General features: G+C 38.4%; 1 protein-coding gene across 21 annotated transcripts in view; it reads right to left on the bottom strand.

Moving 5' to 3' along the window:
• Positions 1-4110: 4110 nt before the first annotated feature.
• The window catches only part of EIF4G3 (eukaryotic translation initiation factor 4 gamma 3), a 343452-nt gene continuing 325819 nt past the window's right edge, over positions 4111-21743 (bottom strand). For all 21 annotated transcript variants that reach the window (XM_080801932.1, XM_080801933.1, XM_080801934.1 and 18 more), the window contains 4 exons: positions 14665-14811; positions 9399-9480; positions 7161-7307; positions 4111-5071 (listed from right to left, as the gene is read on the bottom strand). In XM_080801932.1, coding sequence (XP_080658058.1) covers positions 4890-5071; positions 7161-7307; positions 9399-9480; positions 14665-14811 — 558 coding nt within the window. In that variant the 3' untranslated portion in view covers positions 4111-4889. The remainder of the gene's footprint in view (positions 5072-7160; positions 7308-9398; positions 9481-14664; positions 14812-21743) is intronic.

The raw sequence follows: 21743 nt of genomic DNA, 5'->3' as shown, positions 1-21743 counted from the left end.
CATGAGAAAAAAGTAAAGATGAAAAAACTGTCAAAAGGCCAGAGGACAGTAAGGGTATGCAATCACTAAATGCTATGTGGTATCCTGAATTGCGCCACAGACTAGGAAAAGGGCATTAGGAAAACTCAAATAAAGACTGGGGTTTGGGACACCTGGCTGGCTCAGTTGGTAGAACATGTGACTCTTGATCTCTGCATCATGAATTCAAGCCCCATGTTGGGCGTAAAGTTTACTTTAAAAAAAAAAAAAAGAAGAAGTAGTCCAGTGTTTAGTTAATAGCAATGTACAAATGCTGGCTTCTTAGTTTTGACAAATGTTGTATGGTAATGATAATCATATTAGTGGTAACTGAATGGGGGGTATATGGAACTCTGTGTAAACTTGAAACTTTTCTGTAAGCCTGAAATTATTTCAAAATAAAGCATTTATTTAAAAAATTTGTCATATGATTGTTCTGGCTTATTTCTTTGATATGTAAATCATTTTGTGACTTGTTAATACAAAACAATGTCTTTCTTCTTCTTTTTTCGCGGGGGGTAGTCCCAACACTGAATGATTATTTTTCCCCTCTTAGGGATACATGTAATATTTGAAGCTGGTGAGCACATGGTGTCTCTCTCCCGAAATTACTGGAGGATACGGAGACCTACAGCTCAAGCTTAAAGGTGACTGAAAGCGATCTTCTATAAGACTAATGAACTGGGACTAACTGGTGGTAGAGGTTCTGCCTCAATTTATTTTTATTCCTTACTGAGCAATTTTACTCTCAAGACAAGCAGTCTTAGCTCTTCAATAAATAGGTCACACAGTATTTGAGGCAAATGTGCCTAAATGAAGAGGACACACAAAACCTCAGACTCCAAGTCTTAACTTTTTTTTTAACATCTTAACTTTTATAGAGTACACTGTAGTAGCCTTTAATTCACACAGGAATTTCAATCCTGAAGAAAACTACTCAAGTAGCAATAAATGAGAAGTTAAAAAGACCAGACCCTCGGTGCCAGTGCTAGGATGTCAGCCATCTGTGGTCATATACACCAAGTCCACAGGGTGACAAAAGGAGTCTCAGGAACTTATTTAGATTAAATATGCTGCCAATTATACGAAAATAAGTGACAGAGAACAAAGCTAAATCAAAAGGTAAGGAAAAACCTGGGTCTAACCCCTGCAGTCAGGTCCCTCACACTGTAAACACCTGTGAGATTTGAACATTTGCTGAATGTTGTAGGTCAAAACAAAAAGCAATGGAATGCAGGATTTCAGTTATGTGGAATGTCCAGAATAAGCAAATTCATCTGAACAAAAAGTAGATTAGTGGTTCCCAGAGGCTGAGGAGAGTAGAGAATGAGAAAAGCCTGCTAAAGGGTATGGGGTTTCTTTCTGGCATGATGAAAGTGTCCTGAAATTACACAGAGGTGATGGTTACACAACTGTGACTGTACTAGAACCACTGAACCCGCATACTCTGAGAGGGTGAATTTTACAGTACAGGAACTATCTCAGGAAGAGAAAAAGGAACGCAAACAAAGAAGAAACAATGCAACACGTTCCTCTCCACAAAATGGGGAATAATAGAGTTCACAAGTGCTAATGGCATGGTCAAAATGGAACATCTGAATCCCTACACTTTTTTTTTTTTTTTTTTTTTGGTAAAGAACAAAACCTGAGTAATGAAAACACAGAATTAGATCCAATAGCCTAAGATGATTTTTTCTACCTTAGAATCCACTGGACTTGAATAGACCCATTTGAAACAAAAAGATATGTCAAAACCCCCAGAACTGTAACTTGTTTGGAGAGTGGTTCTAGAACAGAGAAAATGGTCTTTGGATTTAATTTTTGTAAGTCATCTAGAATGCATTCTGAAATATGAAAATAAGACAAAAACCAACCAAAGATCTGTCAGGGTAATGAGGGGCAGACATTACTTAGTGGGATAGGAGGTTGATGAAGCATGTGTAAACCTCTAGCTCTTTATTTATTTATTTATTTTTGCATGAAGAACATGAGGTCCATGAGAGGAGAGACTGTTTTATTCAGTTATATTCCCTGCACTTAGTACACAGTAGATGCTCAGTAAATACTTGCTGAACAAATCAAATTTATGATGCAGCTCTGAACTGGCTTGTTCATCTATGCAAGGATCTAAAATGAGTTTATTTTGAAAACTGGCATCTTGTTCTTTTGCTAGAAAAAAATTCTCCTTTAACTTACTGAATAGCTGTAAGTTAACTAGTTTGAATACAGGCACAAACCACCTGAATTAATGAATTAAACTTAAATTAATGAACCTGTTCCCAAAGTTAAAAAGGGTGAAAGAGCTTTTGCAAAAGCCTGAAGGAGTAGACGCCATGTCGTTGCTGGCCATGTCACCGATTACTCTACAGCAAAAACCACCAAACCCTGCCTTCCAGTAAGAACACTGCAAAGAGGGTAGGAATCATGATGATGCTTTGTAGTACAGCTGGTATTAGCAGAGATCAGTTATTGCACTTTGCTCTTATGTTGCCATTAGCTAACAACCCTTCTCCCCGTAAGTAAAACTCTGTGTTTATGTAAAGCAGTAAGAGAACCCAAATATTACTCTGGAGTCAGCCTTCATCACACCTCATGTTTTAGGTGAGATTTCAAACATTAGTTATTATTGTACAGAAGCATTTTCAACTCTAGAATTTTTTTTCAAAAATAATATTCTCTTCCCTCCATTCCTGACACTTGTCCAAGTCAAAAATACTGATCAACAGGCCCTTACTACTACCTGAAGGCCAGAGCCCTGCAAGCAACAGCCGCTGATTTCCAAGAGGCAGTCACTGCCCTGCTTTCCCCAAACTGCCCCCTGCACCCCGTGAGTGCTGCCAACACCTAAAAAGACCTACATCACTCAGGAGAGTCCTGGATCAGAATCCTCTGTACTTAGGTTCTGGCAGCTATTAAAACTCAGTGTATCATAGATTCATGTTACTTCTTCCGACTGAGAGATTCCAGGCAGAGCCCACAGCCAGACTCTGAAACAGCTTTTCAGGCCCCATTTTTTATGACAGATGCTGTCACATCTCTGTCACAAGACTTCCAGGACTTGGTTCTTCGAGAACAGCTCTCCACCACCGTGGAATGGGTTCTGTGGACTCACGTAGCAGGATCCTGTATTGTGTTCAACTACACTCTGAAGAAAAACATTTTATTGCTATGGAAAATTTTGTTCTTGTGCTTCACAAGTCTTGCCAAGTCTCTTAATGTGGATATTTCTTCAGAGATGGAAGCCAGAAGAACTCTTTGGTTATACAGATAGAAAATGCAAAGACTGTTTATTTGGGAGCAGCCCTGGCTTTCTTCGTAAATACATTTTGTAGGGGGATGGCCTACAAACAATTGAAATGAAAAACCATCTGTAGAGACTGCAATTTCATAAAAGAAAAAACAAAAAAAGCACAGTGTTCCAGTATCTGTAGGAGAAATAGGCTTAAAACACAGTTGGTTTTATACTCACCAGACTGGCTTGAGTGAAGTTGAAGTTGGGAACAATGTGATTGTCACACATGGTATTGGTTTGGTTTTAAATCCCATACCCACTTTAAAAAAGCATTATTTAGCTTTGGTTTCTTTCATTCTTTAGAAGACATATTTGGGTTTCTTAAGCATCAGAGGTAATTGATGACTTAAAATTAATGGTAGTGGTAGTTTCAAAATGGATTAGTTTCCCTACTCCTACTACACACAAGGGGACATTAAGTTATTTAAAAACTTGCCCTTAGGTTTGCTCCCATCCTGAATGCATTTCTAGCTGAAGTTGGAAAGAAGCTTCCTCTGGACTTCCCAAGGGGCTCTCCCACCCAAATATAAGTTCCCTCCTTACCCACAAAGTAGCTTGCCCTCTTCCAACTGTAGATAGACAGACAGACAGACAGACAGACACACACACACACACACACACACACCCCTCAGGAGTGATTTGGATTAGACAACGATTAGCCAGACAGCACCTCCCAGAGATGGGCGCACATGCAGCAGCTGTCAAAAGGAGAAGTCATTTTACTTTCTTTTAAACTTGCAATGTTTGTCTTTATTTTGTTCTTTATATTTTGAAAGTGAAAAGAAATAGTATTGAGTCAATTTTTGTTTTTTTTTTAAATATTTGTTCTATGTATTTACAAGCCTTAAAGTTGCTCTAAAGATTTCAAAAGTATTAAGAGTACTTTTCGCAGGGTAGCACTTTTTTTAAATTTTTTAAACAATTCTTGGAGTTCTCTGGTCCACAGCATTTCCTTCTGTTCCAAGGTTATGTATGTTTGATTACTATTGTGATTTTTTTTTTTTAATTTTCTGAAGCAAGCTGAGAGGCAGGCAGAAAGATTTGATGCCAAAAAAAAAAAAAAATCTTTCTTACCTTGTTCACTCCAAACCTTCTTAAATCTGGACTAACTACTATGCTTTAAAACAAACGTGAGGTGCATCTGAAGGGGAGGGAAATTTATTTCTCTGCTTTTCTATTATACAAGTTGTTTACAGAAACTGCAAATTAAAAAATTACACTGGCATTTGCAGTCCTTAAAATAAATTAAAAGTTCTCAACTTTTTTTTTCTGCTAAACAGATGTGTTTTTTTAAAGTATGAGTCCTTGTTTAAAAAGAAAAGATTAAAACAGAAAATATTTTCTATAAATAATACATGTATTTTGGTTTTAGTGCTCCCGCCCTCAGGTTTGAAGTTTACTTTTTTCCAGTACCTTTTTCCTCCATGATCACCTTTTTTCTCTTTCCCCTCTCCCACTCGTGCACACGTGGGGATTTCTGCGAGAATTGGCCTTGCTGCACTGTGATTGGCGAAGACGTGAAACTTTTTAAAAAAATACTTAAATTGTTTCTTTTGTTTCGTTTTGTGTATTTGAAGCTTTAGTTATCCTCAGACTCCTCTTCTGCTTCCCGCAGCCACGTGAAGAACGCTGTGACAGATTTCAGAGCCACACCCTTCCCATTCTGCTCTGCAGGGTCCTTGCTGCTCTCCCATTTGTAGAAGGCATCCTCGGAGATCACCTCCTCATCATACAGGCAATCAAAAAACATCCGTAGCAAATCTGCAAGGACGTAAAATACACCATCAGTTCTGGAGGCGCTGTAGTTGTGATGGAGAGACTGTATTTCCAAGGAATGAATGAATGAATGCACATGAATCCCCCTAGAGAAGAATATCCCTAACAATTTATCATACTCCCTTCTTTATAGTATAATAGCAAAATAACTAGTCTAAAGAACAGGAAAGGGGCACCTGGGTGGCTCAGTGCGTTAAGCCTCTGCCTTCTGCTCAGGTCGTGATCTCAGGGTCCTAGGATCGAGCCCCACATCAGGCTCTCTGCTCGGCGGGGAGCCTGCTTCCCCCCCTCTCTCTGCCTGCCTCTCTGCCTACCTGTGACCTCTGTCTGTCAAATAAATAAAATCTTAAAAAAAAATAAAGAACAGGAAAAAGATTTAAGCAATCTAAATTATTTTTATTGCTACTATTTTGTTCAATCTGAACTATTTTCTGATAGTGCTAAGGTGTTTGATATTATGTAGTTCTCAAACTACACACTATAAAAATTAAATACAAGATTAACTTTATTTTCTTCTTTATGCATTCTATACTGGTTGAAATTTTACAATAAAAATATATACTTTATATAAATTTTGGAAGAAAAAGGCAGAAGGTACTTTTCCTCTTTCTAATGTTGCTTTCAAATTGGAAAGAGTAATAATTTATATGGAAAACATGGGTAAAAACTATCTCCTCTGGATTTTATCCAGAGAAAAAAAAGCCTGTTGTTTTCAATGCCCTGATGATCTGGGCAAATTTAATTTTCTGTTTTGTTCCCATAGTGGAAACTTAGCTTATGTTATTGTTCAAAAAGAGGAAAAGTTGGTAAAGTTATATATTCTTTAGTTTTAATCCCTTCATTATGGGCTCTTAAGTTCATTTAAAGTCAGCCTCCATTCATATGAATGAAGGGAAGCAACAGAATAAACAATAATTGATAATAAATATTAGGCTTAGAATGAGTCATTACTAAAATTTTTCTTTGGATTTATCTTTGTAATTTTATTAGTTAAGCTAAATTGAAATCACTTCATTCTCTAAACCTTGGTTGGCCTATGGGGAAATGGAAACAAGTGGTCAAGATTCTACTGATGGTAAATCTAGAATTAAACATCTCTCCAGGGATTATCAAAGCTGATAATTATGGGAGATACTTTAATTTGACTGGCTGAGTACATAGCATCAATTTCATCTCTTGAAAAGTGAATGAGTCCTCATCCTTATAAGAACAGAAAAGGGAAGTCATGATGTTAAATGACCCTCCAAAGGTCTTGAGAAAGAGAAAACAAAGTCAGTTAATTCTCTGATTCAGACTTGATGTCTCCTCAGTTACAGCCTGAGAATTATTTGTTTCAATCTTTTCCTTTATCTCCCAGAGGGATTCATCAGCACTAGCAAAGAAGGAAAGCCCAGCAGCAAATACAACCTAAGGAAGTACCAAAGAGCTACTTCAATGTCATCTTTGAAATTGCCCTCTACTTTCACAAGTTTCAACTGAATTTTCAAGACTTAATATAAGACTTGGGTGGTCCAGGTTACCTTATTTGTCTGGTTAGCAAAGAATTCATCATAACCCTGAAGTGAAAATTAGTCTAAAACACCTTAATGTCTCTGTTGGGTGTCTGAGGATTCTGAAGAGTATCATCCTCTTTAATTACTAAAATCTGTGCCAAAGAAGGTAAAAGACTGTAATGCATGTATGCTATCACCAGGATGGTCTGCATTATCCAAAAGTGTAGCCACTAACCATGTGAGTTATTTACATTTAAATTAAATAAAGTTTAAAATTAAGCTCCTTAGTCACAATAGTCACATTCACAGTGCTCAAGTGAATATACTGTACCATACTGCATGGTACAGATATATTCCCATCAGTTAGGCAGATTTGCCCTACAATGAGGATTAAATCTCTAATACAAACTAGTTTTATTACCATTTTCTCACAAAAGTACATTAAGAATTCAGGTTTATTCAAGTTGTTGGTTATCTGAGCTTTTGTTAGTAGTGATTATTTTATTATTTACTATTCAAAACCCATCAAAGCATCATAAATCTTCCCCACTGGTTGCGTTAATTTTAAGAGATAAACTTACTGGCAGGTTGATCAAGTTTTACTATTGATGCTTGTAGTGCATAAAGTGCTTGCAGTTCCTTCTCTGTATCTGAGTCTAGGTACTTGAGTAAGATCGGCACTCTCTGCTTGATAACAGCAGTGTCCACTCGGAAGGTAGAACAGTCGGCTACAGGTGATACAAGAGCTAAATGTTACATTTAAGGAGTTAACGCACAGCCATTTCAAATTTTCTGAGTTGGTAAGACGTGACTACAAGGAAAGTGGAAGCAAGGGGGTCCAAGGAAAAGATTTCGAAATCTAAGATATTCTGAATTTATTAATGGGACATTCTTCCTGCAATAGTAAAAATACTTAGAGGGGGAATGTATTTTGAGTGCTGGGTTCCCTCAAAAGAAGTGCACCAAATTCGTTATCTTTAATCATAATGAAACATGGACAGTGGTTTTCTGACATTCCAAACTACAAAAGAAACATTAAAAAGAAATTAAAGTGATACTTCATGCTAATCTTTTCAGAAGGGTAAAACAGAACCATGTTATTGTTACTAGGAGGGTGAGGACTAACTCCAACAGTGGCAAACAACACATACAACCTAAGCCTTCTGGGGTAAAGGCAGAGTAAAAAGAGGTTGAAGAAATCATCCTCAACGCCAAGAAGCATGAGGTTTTATTTCTTCTGTAAGTTAGCACTGGGACACAACCTTGTTTTTTAAAGCAGCTTTTATACTTTCCAATTGTGATTTTTATTTTTTAAAATATTTACTTTGAGAGAGAGTGTGAGTGAGCACAGGGTGGGGGAGGAGGGGCAGAGGCAGAGAGACAGAATCTCCAGCAGACTCCCTACTCCCTACTGAGGAAGGAGCCCAACACAGGGCTCAATCTCATGACCCTGAGATTATGATCTGAACTGAAATCAAGAGTTGGTCACTTGACTGAGCCACCATGCACCCTTAAATTGTGATTTTGAAACACCAGCCTTACGGAGCGCCTGCGTGGCTCAGTCAGTTGAGTGTCCAACTCTTGATTTCAGCTCAGGTCATGATCTCAGGGTCATGAAATCAAGCCCTGCATCGGGCTCTGTGCTCAGCGTGTCCCTCTCCCTCTGCCTTTTCCCCCTGCTCGCTCTTGTTCGCTCTAAAATAAATAAACAAATCTTTAAAAACAAAAACAAATAAACTCCAGAAAAACCCCAAACACCAGTCTTACAGTTCCACAGATAGTAAAAATGACTTATGACATTTTTTATAAAGACTTTCTACTAGCAGTTTGTTATTAACCTCATTAAAGACCTAACACTGAATATTCTTCTACAGAAAATCTTAAAATATAATTCTGAAGCTATCTTCTAAAATGATGACAGACCTGAAATTCTGAACAACTTTTGAACTGACAGGATTTTCTTCCCCACTGCAGCGATAGAAATGTGAATTTCTACCTGAGGCTAGGTGCATGATCTCATTCAATACTGTTAAATACTATACGCAGCTGAAGTAAGCAGGGTTTGTACCTGCCCTAACCCTATCCACCTATGTGATTAGCATTCAGTGACACTGTCGTATCATCTAAGATCAACATAAAGCAAAAGAAACAATTGTTTTCTTTCCTCATATATGTTTTTATATAAAGTGGCTTCTCTCTTGAGATGAGAAGCCCTTCCTTGATTCTAGGTTAAGAATACTCAACCCAGGGGCACCTGGGTAGCTCAGTGGGTTAAGCCTCTGCCTTCGGCTCAGGTCATGATCCCAGGTTCCTGGGATCAAGCCCCGCATCGGGCTCTCTGCTCAGTGGGGAGCCTGCTTCCCCCCTTCTCTCTCTGCCTGCCTCTCTGCCTACTTGTGATCGCTGCCAAATAAATAAATAAAATCTATTAAAAAAAAAAAGAATATTCAACCCATTCGTTATAACTCTTGAGTGGAAGACAGAGGAGGCATCAGGTACTAGAGGTGAAAGGTGAAGGTAAAACCACACCCAACAGAGAGAAAACCACCCAAGAGGCATGCACTCACTTTCTTCCTGAACTAGAAGAACACAAGGCACAGGGTGGCTGCTCAGATCTGGGTTTTCTACAGGTACGGCAGCTAATTATCCCCCTGCCTGAGACAGCCAGGCATTGGAGACAGAAACGGCACCCATTTGCACAAGAAAATGAGTTTCACAGGGCAAAATTTGAAGGCCATATAAACTCAGACCCATATCATCAGCAGTTAACATAACAGGGATTTCAGATGTTAAGAGCTGCCTTCAGAAATGTTACTTACCTATAATAGCTGCTTTACAAACGGCTGTCATTAAAGCTCTAAGGAATGTAGGTGAACTCATCTGGCTTTCATCTAGATTAGCCTGAAATCAAAAGTAAATGGAACAGTTAAAAGTACCCTTACATCAGAGAAATTATTTCTCTTAAAGCAGGTCTCATCTGGCACCAGGGACAGATGGGGTCACATTCAACGTTCTTGTAAAAATTAATCTTGAGGGGCGCCTGGGTGGCCCAGTGGGTTAAGGCCTCTGCCTTCAGCTCAGGTCATGATCCCAGGGTCCTGGGATAGAGCCCCGCATCGGGCTCTCTGCTCAGCGGGAAGCCTGCTTCCCTTCCTCTCTCTCTGCCTGCCTTTCTGCCTACTTGTGATCTCTGTCTGTCAAATAAATAAATAAAAATCTTTAAAAAAAATTAATCTTGATTCACGGGGAAATACTTGGGCTACCACCGGTTCTGTCTGAAAATACTCTAAGTGGCAGCATTTAGTTTTCAGAAAGCTAACTAACTGCTGCCTGCATTTTGCTCAATTATACAGTGTTGCGCACTATATGCATTTGGAAGTACAACCATTTAAAAACATTTTCTTCCTCAATAAATAACTTATATTCAGATGATCTCACTACAGTGTGTTTTAGAAACTACTTTTCTGAGTAGTGTGCAATGAATTTTAGATGTGCTAACACTGCTTTTTTATCTTAACTTTAATGTGAACTAGAGATTAAACTCAAGCATTGTCTCAAATCTTTCAGGTGGTGGTGAGAAAAATGTTACTCTTTTCTAAGGATGGCAGAAAAAAATGTATTTAGAGATATGTTTAGTAGAGTAAATGGGCCTCAAATTTGTTTTAGTTTCTCTTAAGATCTTATCTTCTTATCTTGCTATAAAACGCTATACTATGCCAGGGGTGCCTGGGTGACTCAGTGGGTTAAGCCTCTGCCTTCAGCTCAGGTCATGATCTCAGGGTCCTGGGATCGAGCCCCGAATCGGGCTCTCTGCTCAGCGGGGAGGCTGCTTCCCCCTCTCTCTCTATGCCTGCCTCGCTGCCTACTTGTGATCTCTGTCAAATAAATGAATAAAATTAAAAAAAAAATCCTCAAAAAAAATTAAAACAAAAACAAAAACAAAAACGCTGTAAATGCCAGATGAATAGCAAAACACAAACAAAAGGAGACATTTTCTAGGCAGGTATTTAAAATACTTTTCAAAGTTTATGTTCCTTATGCCTGTGAACAGAATTAATGCTTGTCTCAGCTTCTTTTAATAGCACAGCACAGTATTTTCCACTGGGTCAGCCTTAAAATGACTGGCCAGGAAAAAACTTAGGATGTCACTATAAGCCTCTGTGTTAGAAATTAAGAATTTCAAAGATATTCAGAGATCATTTAAATGTTTATGAATATTAAAACTGACACAGATTAACTAGCAGCTCTCCCTCTGTTGAATACTTAACCTCAAACATCATTTGGTGAGAGCCAAGTTAAGAGGGGTTAACAAGTCAGATGGTCAGCTCTGCAGGATACCAGCAGCACTGCACATGGCGGGCTATGTTACAGTAAGAGGTTTCATTACCAATCTTTTCCAAAAGAACAGAAACATGTGGTGCCACTGCTAACTGTGGAGAATGGGAATGGGATGGGGGAAGAGACATATATAAAAGATTTGATGATATATGTGTTATAGCCAGTTACTGGTTTACACCTTGTAAACAAACAAACTTTATTTAGACTGAAGCCAGGCTGGTCTAGGCCCAGAAATTACTTTTGCAAAGTCTGAACAATTATTTTTGAAGAATAAATGAGAGAATAAGAATACACCATTACTTTTTGGTTCAACAATATTTAAAAAAAAATAGGTTGATAGAGAGCTATTTCAAGTACTGAATATCATCTGAAATTCCCAAATACTTCAGAAAAAAATCAACAAATGAGCTAAAAAGAATTAGATAATAAATACCACTTTCAAGCCATCTGTTTCTTATAAAGAAACAAACCGCATATTGCTTCTACCAAATAAAGCTAAATGTTGTAATTTTAACATTTAAGAATACACTAGACCTAAAGAATAGTGTTGAGAACACTATAGATTTAAGCAAAGATCTTTTTTTTTTTTTTAAAGATTTTATTTCTTTATTTGAGAGAGCGAACGAGCACGCACAGGCATGGGGAGCAGAAGAGGCAGAGGGAGAAACATGCTCTTCACTGAGCAGGGAGCCTGATGCAGGACTTGATCCCAGGGCTCTGGAATAATGACCTGAGCTGAAGGCAGACGCTTAACCCACTGAGCCACCCAAGTACCCCAGATTAAGCAAAGATCTTAACAAAAATGGGCAAGATCAAGAAGGCAGGTGGGTCTGCTGAATAAGCAAATTCAGATGTACATAATTCTGGTACCAAACACAGAGCAACACATGTCTTCATGTACTATGAGCTCAGCTACTCTTACATTTTTGGTTTTTCTCTCCTTTTAAAAAAGTCATCTTTATTAGCATAATCTACATTGTGAAATTTACCCTTTGTCTTCTCTGTGAGGAGAATAATTGTTGGTCTAGAATAGGCAGAAAAAATAGAGATATAAAAAAATGAAGCCCGACATTGATGAAGAGGTGAAAATAGCCTCATTTGGCAATATATGAGAACATAAAAGACCAAATGGTTGAAATGATGGTGATCTATGAAAAATCATGGCAAAAGAAAGTAACGTTAAATATGTAAACACTGACTGGATTTCTATTTTTTTAAAAAGATTTTATTTACCTGAGAGAGTGTGAGAGAGAGAGTGGGCATGAGCAGGCAGGAAGGGCAGGGAGAGAGGGAGTAGCAGACCCCCCACTGAGCAGGTAGCCTGAAGTGGGGCTCAATTTCATTACCCTGGGGTCATGACCTGAGCCGTAGGCAGCTGCTTAAAGGACTGAGCCACTCAGGGGGGCTCCTGACTGGATTTTTTAAAAACAGAAAATACGGCATGTCAATAACATACCAGAAAGGCTGGTGCTGATTCTATGCTAACTCCTACAACAAACTACCACATAAATGACTTAAAAGTCTTAGAGAGGAAAGAGGTGGTTATGCCAAGAGGAGTAAGTCAGTACATGAAAAACAAGTGACGCTAAACGAACCTCCTTGCCTTTTCTGATTTGATTAGTATACGGTAGCTCAGACGGATATAAGTATATATCCCCCGGACTTCAGCAAGGCTTCTGACCAATTATGTAATGGCAGCTGTACCCTTGTGGGCAAGATGATGAGATGAGACAGACAGTAAAATATTGTGAAATAATAAACAGCTGGAAGTGTACATGGGGGTAGGGGTGGGATCTTGTTCCTAAAAGGAAGCTAATTTGCCCCATTCACATATTTTACCCACAACTTGGATGAAGATAAAGTTGACATATTAATGAAATGCAAGGAAGACACAAAGTGAAAAAGATAGCAAGGAAATTTTATGACCAAAGTCAGAATCTAAAATGTCCTGATAGACAAAAACTTGTATCTAGTTTAAGAAGATGAACATAAGCAGAAATAATTTTTAAAAGCCCCATTCTGGTTCCAAAACTAAACGCATTAAAGTTGCAGGCGGCACAGATGACTAAATAGTAGAACATAGAAGAAAGGGTACTCTATGACTGAAAGAGCAATCTGAGTTCAGTGTGGTGAGCGCAGAGTCCAAAACAAAAAACATGACAGCACTGCCTAACTCCACACTGTTGCATCACATCTGGCAATCATGTTCAATTTGCACATGTCACTTGTGAGAGTGATACTGAAAATCCAGGCTATGTTTGTGTAAGAGTAACCAAACAAGAGTCTGGGTATCAAGATTTTAAGAAAGAATGAGAGAACCTAGAGAGGGAGACAGGGATATAATGGCAAACTATTACAATTAATTAAAAGATTCCCAACTAGGTGACAGGATAGATTTACTACCCTGAATAGACATGGAGGAAAAAAGATTAAAAAAAAAAAAAAACTGTCATAAGTTTATTTCTCAATGCCTAAAGTAGATAAAGAATGAATAACCCATTACAAGGACTATAAAAAAGGATTTATCCAAGAGGGAAAGGACCAGATTAGTCTTCCATGACTTCCTTTCAACTTGATTATATGATCCCATGGAAAATGTGTACAGTAAACATACTTACATAAACAAGAATCACTCAAGGAAAACAGTAGCAGATTAAAAAGAGACATGATCAACAGATTGCACATGAAAGGTATAAAATTTTCAGAAGGGAGAATTACTATGAAGATGAAAGCCAACATAATTCAGAACAATTACATATTATTTATTAATTTCATCCAGAATGGTATTTAAAATGCAGGAACATTTAGGAAAAACATATATTTTTTCTAATGAATCATTTTTATTTATTTATTTGAGAAGAGAGAGAGAGAGAGAGAGAGAGAGAGAAGGAGAACAGAGAGGGTCAGCAGACTCCTGCTGAGCAGAGAGCCTGACGTGGGACTGATCTCAGGACCCTGGAATCATGACCTGAGCTGAATGCATGTGCTTAACTGACTGAACCATGCAGGTGCCCCAAATATGTCTTTTTTGAATAGTAAAATGTAGGGTCTATCCTAAACTAATGATAGGCCCAGGAAAATGGCTTCTGTTTGGAGTAGTTTTACTTGACCTTATAAAAAACTGTAAATCTTATAAAGATAAAAAACAGCCTTATAGTTTCAAATACACATATGTGAAAGAATAAGAAGTAACTTCATTAAGGTTAAATACTCCTATGAAGTGGAAGGAAGATACAGGCATACCTTGTTTTATTGTTTATGTACTTCAGAGATATTGTGTTTTTTACAAATTGAAAGTTTATGGCAACACTGCATCGAGCAATTCTGTCAGCGCCATTTACCCAACAGTATTTGCTCACTTCAGTGTGTCACATCTGGATAATTCTCACAGTATTTTGAACTTTTTAATTATTACTGTATTTGTTATAATGAACTGTGATCAGTGATTATGACTCACTGAAAGCTCAGAAGATGGATGGGTAGCACTTTTTAGCAATAAAGTATTTTTCTTTAAGATACTATGTACTTTTTTAGACAAAATGCTATTACAGACTTAACAGACTACAGCATTGTGTGAACATAACTTTCATATGCACTGAGAAAACAAAAAATTAATCTGACTTGCTTTATTACAATATTCGCTTTATTGTGCGCACTCTCTCTGAGGTGTGCCTGTACGTGAATGCAAGTGTTCCCAAAAGAATCGTTCTTGCAGAGATACCAGGGAAGGTGACATAATCTCTATACCTCTACCCAGTCAAAGATCTGTTCATCATTCGCTTTGTCCTCGATAATGAGTTTCTCGAGTCGCTTATACAGCTCTTCAGCAGAGAGTTCTTTTTTTGAAAGTGCTTCAGAGGAACAGGAACTATCAGACTCTATAAAGTCCAACTTCTGAAACATAAAATGTTGTATATATTAACGTAAGTCAATATTAGTAACACCCTGAGAGGAAAACAAAGTCATGGGCAATGTTTTATTTTACATGGGTCAAAATTATCAGCAGAAGCCATTTTCTACTTATAGTTCTGTAAAAGTCACTCTCCTACCTTTCTGAATATTTCTCCAACTTTTTATATTGTCTATCTCTGATTCTCCTTAACAACAAAAAACCAACAAGACCTCTACAATTATCTCTGTGGCTATGCTCACTCCAAATCATTCAGTTGTGCTCTTAGCAATGACATAGCTGCATGGCACGGCATGAATACTAACAGTACAATTTAACTCCTTCTGCAGCCTATGGTTTAGTATCAGTACTGGCACAGAACAGCTGTCAAAATTCTAAATTTGGTGAAGTCCTTCAAACACCTCCTGACCATTCTGAATCCAAGTCAGAGAAATGATGCTATATTATAAAATTCCTGAACAACCAGTGTATTATAGGGAGGACAACAAAAATGAAGGGTTTCATCAGTATTGCACAAAAGACCTTTTTCCCCACAAAAATCATTCAATTCCAAAGGACTGAATAATCTGGTATGGAGAAAGACTGTATATATGTAGTCACTGCACCAAATCACACCATCATGGCCTGTGTGGGTCCAACCCAAAGCAGAAATGCCTTTGCATCAGCCTTGAGAGCACCACCCGCACACACAGTTCACACAGGCAGCAGGCATAGAGGGCCCCTGGGAAGCTCTGTGAGCACACATAAGGAGCTCTGGCAGCCCTATTAGGAGCACTGGTTTCACTTCTCCTGTCCTACTCTCACTCTGTTCTTAAATACTTTATAAGAGTTATCTGGCTGTTGCTTCACATCCATGACAATGACCCTGGACAGCCTAAAAACAAATGTACATGCCTTCAAATTCTCCTAGAACACTGGCTCGCTCTACCACGTAAAGTTCTAAGGCCCCCACAAGTGGCAGCTTGATGGAGCACAGATATAAGGACTCTAGAGTCAGGGATGGGGGTTGGGAGTTCAGGTCTGATTCAGTTACTTCTTCTTCTTCTTCTTCTTTTTTTTTTTTTTTAAAGATTTTATTTATTTACTTGACAGAGAGAGAGAGAGATCACAAGAAGGCAGAGAGGCAGGCAGAGAGAGGTTGGGGAAGAAGGCTCCCGGCCAAGCAGAGAGCCCGATTTAGGGCTCGATCCGAGGACCCTAAGATCATGACCGGAGCTGACAGCAGAGGCTTAACCCACTGAACCACCCAGGCACCCTGACTCAGCTACTTCTACCAGGAAGGCTTGTTCTAAGATGAGAAGACTACCACCAACCTCAACCTCAGCCAGTTCCAAGGGCTGAGGGCACTAAGAATGTGCACCCTGCTGGCACCAACAGGGCTCTAGGACCATACACTTGGTAGAGCCACCCACTAACGTGGAAGGGAAAAGCTCTATACCAGCAGGACCACACAGGCGCCCCAACAATTCTTTTGCAATAAAAGTATTTTGGGGGGGGCACCTGGGTGGCTCAGTGGGTTTAAGCCTCTGCCTTTGGCTCAGGTCATGATTTCAGGGTCCTGGGATCGAGCCCTGCATCAGGAATCTCTGCTCAGTGGGGAGCCTGCTTCCGGCTCCCTCTCTGCCTGCCTCTCTGTCTACTTGTGATCTCTCTCTGTCAAATAAATAAATAAAATCTTTAAAAATAAATAAAAAGTATTTTGGGTGGTGGTTGCACAACATTGTTAATACACTAAATGTCATTGAATCGTACATTTTAAAATGATTAACTGGATGTTATGTGAATTTCACCTTGTTAAAATACTTGAAAAATTTTGATGATTTTTATGCCATTCTGACACATGTACATAAAATTATGATTACACACATATACTAAATATAAAAAAGGAAATCATACCATAATTGTTCAATTCTTAGAGGAGTGGTTAAAAAAATAATCAAAATCATTGGTAATTTTCAAGAATATAAAGCAATGTGATATAGAAGTATGCTTTACTCAGTGAAGTTTCACTATACAAAAACCATAGGTTAAAATATTAAAGATTATTAGCACCAGCTTTACTCTAATACCTTTGGGGACATTGATATATTCTTATACCTTTCCCAGATCCACAAAGGAAAAGCTACCTTGAATTCCGGGAGAGAAGGATTCATCCTACTGTTTTGATTGTTTTTACCATTTATGTAGCATTTTTTTTAAGAATTTATTTATTGGGGCGCCTGCGTGGCTCAGTGGGTTAAGCCTCTGCCTTCAGCTCAGGTCATGATCTCAGGGTCCTGGGATCGAGCCCCGGGCGCTCTGCTCAGCAGGGAGCCTGCTTCCTCCTCTCTCTCTGCCTGACTCTCTGCCTACTTGTGATCTCTCTGTCATACAAATAAAATCTTTTTAAAAAAAAAAAAAGAATTTATTTATTAACAATAAAATCAAACAAAGTATATTGCTCATTAATAAAATACAACATAAACATTTAAAAATGAAAGCCTTTACCACTGCCAAAGAGAGTTGGCGCTGAGCTGTAAAGTTTGCAATCGTCCCTGGAAAGAAACAATTGCTTCTCAGAACCCCTGTGTTTCTGCATAACTTATCTCATCTTTCTGGAGCCCAGAAGGCTGGGCTTCAAATTTACGAATCAGTTCATCACTACCTCTTGCAGAACGTACTAGGGTCCCCAGGAAAAAAAGGCACTGAACCAAATATTTTAGAAAAAAGCCAAAAGTCAGGATAGGGAAGACCAGGTTTTTTAAAACCTCATTTTTCTAACTACCCATTAGATATTTTTATTAGTAACAACAATATTCATAACTGATTACTTCTCTGTGTTCAGTGTTTCTTAAACATTATCCTATTTAATCCCCATAAAAATTCCACAAGGCAGGTATTATTATCATTTCCTAGGTGATGAATCTGAGGCTTAGAGAAATCAGGTAATTTGTTCAGAGTCACATGAAGTGGTTCAAGGCTGGAACCTGAATCCAGGTTTATTTGAAACCCAGGTGCCATATGATTTCCTATTTCCGGATATATACCTAGAAATGCAATTGCTGGGTCATATGGCAATTCTGTGAGAAACCATCTTCATGTTATTTTTATAAATTATATCTTTATACACTGTGTGCCTGTTTATACATATTTATAATTATTATTTTATGGATTTGCCTTTTAAAACATATAGGAAACAAAAAAGAGAAACCACAAACCACAACACAGTAATACTTGCTTTTATACTTACCTATGTGGTTACCTTAACCACCAGTGATCTTTGTTTCCTCATATGGCTTGAGGTTACTATTGAGTGCCCTTTTGTTTCAGCCTGAAAGACTCACTTCAGCATTTCCCGTAAGGCAGGTCTACTGCTGACAAACTCACTTAGCTTTTAAACCTGGAAATGCTTCACTTCCTCTTCATTTTTATTTTTTTTTCCCTCTTCATCTTTAAAGGAAATTTTGCCATATAGAAAATTCCTGGTTTAAAGTTATTTAATTTCTTTTTTTAAATTTATTTTTAAAGATAGTATTAATTCATTTGAGAGAGAAAGAAAGCACAAGCGGGGGTGGGGGAGCAGTGGGAGAGGGAGGAGATACAGACTTCCTGCTGAGCATGGGCCCCAACTAGGGGCCTGATCCAGTCAGACATTTAATAGACTAAGCTACTCAGGTGCCCCCAAAGTTATTAAATTTCTTAAACAGATCATCCCAGTATCTTTTGGCTGATGAAAAATTGGCTATTGATCTTACTGAGGATTCCTTGTACAGACCAAGTCACTTGTTTTTTAGCTGCTTTCAAGATTTCAGTCTTTGTCACTCAAAAGTTTCATTGTAATACATCTCCGAGTAAATCTCATTCAGTTTATCTTGCTTAGAGTTCACTGAAATTTCTACACATGTAGATTCCTATCTTGGATCAAGTTTGGGATGTTTGTGGCTATTATGTCTTCAAATAATTTTTCTGCCCTGTCCTTTCTTTCTCTCTCTCTTCTCCCTTCTGGGACTCTCTAATGCCCATGATAGTATGCTTGATGGTGTCCTACAGGTCCCCAGGCACTGTTCATTTTTTTGATTCGTTTTTCTTTCTGCTCTGAAAACTGAGCAGTTCTTTCAAAGGCCCCTTTATATGTTTAATGAATTAATTTTCCAATATGTATTATCATAAAGTTTATTTTTAAAAAAACCCAAAGTATGAGGATTTTTAAAAGTTTAAAACACTCAGTGAGAGGCGCCTGGGTGGCTCAGTGGGTTAAGCCTCTGCCTTCGGCTCAGGTTATGATCTCAGGGTCCTGGGGTCGAGCCCCGCGTTGGGCTTTCTGCTCAGCAGGGAGCCTGCTTCCCCTCTCTCTCTGCCTGCCTCTCTGCCTACTTGTGATCTCTGTGTTAAATAAATAAATAAAATCTTAAAAAAAACCCCAAAAAACCCAATCAGTGATACTCATAGTTTCATATAACACCACCAGAAATTTCATTTCAAAAATTAAAGATGGATTTTTATGGCAGCAAATTAGTGTCAATCAGTGACCCCCTGACTGACAGAGCAATTTCAACCACTTTATATTCAAATTTGTGGATTCTTTCTTCTTGTTGCACCACTCTAGTTATTTTCTCATTTTAGCTATTCCAACTTTCAGCTCCAGAATTTCTATTTGGTTTGTTTTTATAATCTCTACCTCTTTATTGATATTGCCAGTTTGATCATACATCATTCTCCTGATTTCCTTTGGTTCTTTGTCCATGATTCCTTCAGCAATTTGAGCATATTTAAGGCAGTTAGTTTAAATTCCTTGTCTGGTTATGTCCAACATTTGGGCTTCCTCAGGGATGTTTTCTGTCAATTTGTTTTTTCTTGTGAATGAGCTGTATCTTCCTGTTTCTTTATATGCTTTGTAATTTTTTGTTGGCAGTTAGATATCTTGAATATTGTAATGTGTAACTCTGGATATCAGACTGTTGTAGTCAACTGTTTATTGACGTTAGACAAAGACTACCTTCCTTCCTGTGTGTGTGGTCATTACAGTCTATGACCCATTATCTCCCCACAACGCCAGTGACCGTGCAGAGATTTCCGTGAATGCATGAATCCAATGAGAAAAGTGTGGGGTAGGGTGGAGTGGGGGTGAGTAGGACCACAGTCAAATGCATCTGGTTCTGTAAATTCTTTGACAGACACCATTCAGGAAACCTTTGGTCTAGGCAGTTAAAACAATGGCCGGGCCCTGCACTAGACCCTCAGCAAACTGCCAGGCAGATTAAAAGGCATAGCACCCATCTTTGGAGGACAAGGTCTTCATTTCTCAACCTGACACCAAAAAACTGTACCACCATCTCCCCAACTGTCTACCACAGGGCTAGGGGCTAATAGCTTCTATGCAAAATGCCAAGGTTACTGAAATTTACCAGATTTTTTTTTTCACCAAGCTTTTCCCTGGTGTTGGTAGCACACTGACTAGACTCCACAATTTCAAAATAGCTCATTCTAACACATCTTGCTAGCTCAACAGTTGTTTCAGTGGAGGAGTAATTCTGGAGCTGCTTACTCCTTCATCTTCTATACATCCACACAGTGATTTCTGAATGTTTTATTATGTTACCATAATATTCCCGTGATAAAGGCTACCTGGTTGTGATGTATTCTTTTTTTTTTTTTTTTTTAAAGATTTTATTTGACAGACAGAGATCACAAGTAGTCGGAGAGGCAGGCAGAGAGCGAGAGAGAGGGGGAGAAGCAGGCTCCCCACTGAGCAGAGAGCCCAATGCGGGACTCGATCCCAGGACTCTGGGATCATGACCTGAGCAGAAGGCAGCGGCTTAACCCACTGAGCCACCCAGGTGCCCCAATGTATTAATCTTTTAATATAATGTTGGACTTCACCTGTGAAAATTTTGTTGAGAAATTTTCTGGGCATTTATTAAGAATATTGGTTTATAGTTCTTTTTTTATCTTGAAATGTATCTGTCTAGTTTTATTACAAGAGTAATGCTGGTCTTATAGAATGAGCTGGCAAGGAATCTCTCTAATTTTCTGGAGGAACTGGTACAGAATTCTTTGCAGAACTAGTATTACTTCTTCTTTAGATGTTTGATAGAATTCAACAGCGAAAACACCAGGGCCTGAAGTTTTCTTTGTGGGAATGTTTTTAACTACTTCAGTGTAATAGATGCTCAGGTTATCTATTCTTGAGTTAGGTTTAGTGGTTTGTACCTTTCAAGAAATCTGTTCACTTCAACTAAACTGAGGTACTTACTGGCATAAAAATTATTCATAAGTTTCTCTGATCCACTATTACGTGCAGAAACTGTGTAACATCATCTCTCTCATTCCTTCTACTGGTAATTTGCACCTTCTTTTCCAATTTTGTTTTCTCTGATTAGTCTGGTTAGAGATTTAACGATTTTATCTTTTCAGAGGGCCAGCTTTTGACTTCACTGACTATTCTCTATTGTTTTTTTTTCCACTGATTTCCACTTTGATCTTTATTATTCCCTTTTTCTATTTCCTTTGAACTTCATTTGTTGTTCTTTCTTCTAATTTCATAAGGCTGAAAATGAGGTCACAGATCTGTTCTAAATACAGGTGTTCAGTGCTAACAGTTTCACTCTGAGTACTATTTGAGTTGCATCCCACAAATTTTGATGTGTTGTGTTTCTTCAATCAAAATTTTTTTTTTAAGATTTTATTTATTTATTTGACAGACAGAGATCACAAGCAGGCAGAGAGAGAGAGGAGGAAGCAGACTCCCTGCTAAGCAGAGAGCCCGATGCGGGGCTCGATCCCAGGACCCTGGGATCATGACCTGAGCCGAAGGCAGAGGCTTTAACCCACTGAGCCACCCAGGCGCCCCTTCAGTCAAATATATCTTACTATCTTTTATGATTTCTTCTTCAAGCCACGGGTTATTTAGAAGTGTGTTAAGTGTCTAAATATATGT

The sequence above is a fragment of the Martes martes genome, assembly GCF_963455335.1.
Source record: "Martes martes genome assembly, chromosome: 4".
NCBI classification, from domain to species: domain Eukaryota; kingdom Metazoa; phylum Chordata; class Mammalia; order Carnivora; family Mustelidae; genus Martes; species Martes martes.
The sequence above is the reverse complement of the archived record's forward strand: the minus strand, read 5'-3'. Positions and strand labels throughout refer to the sequence as shown.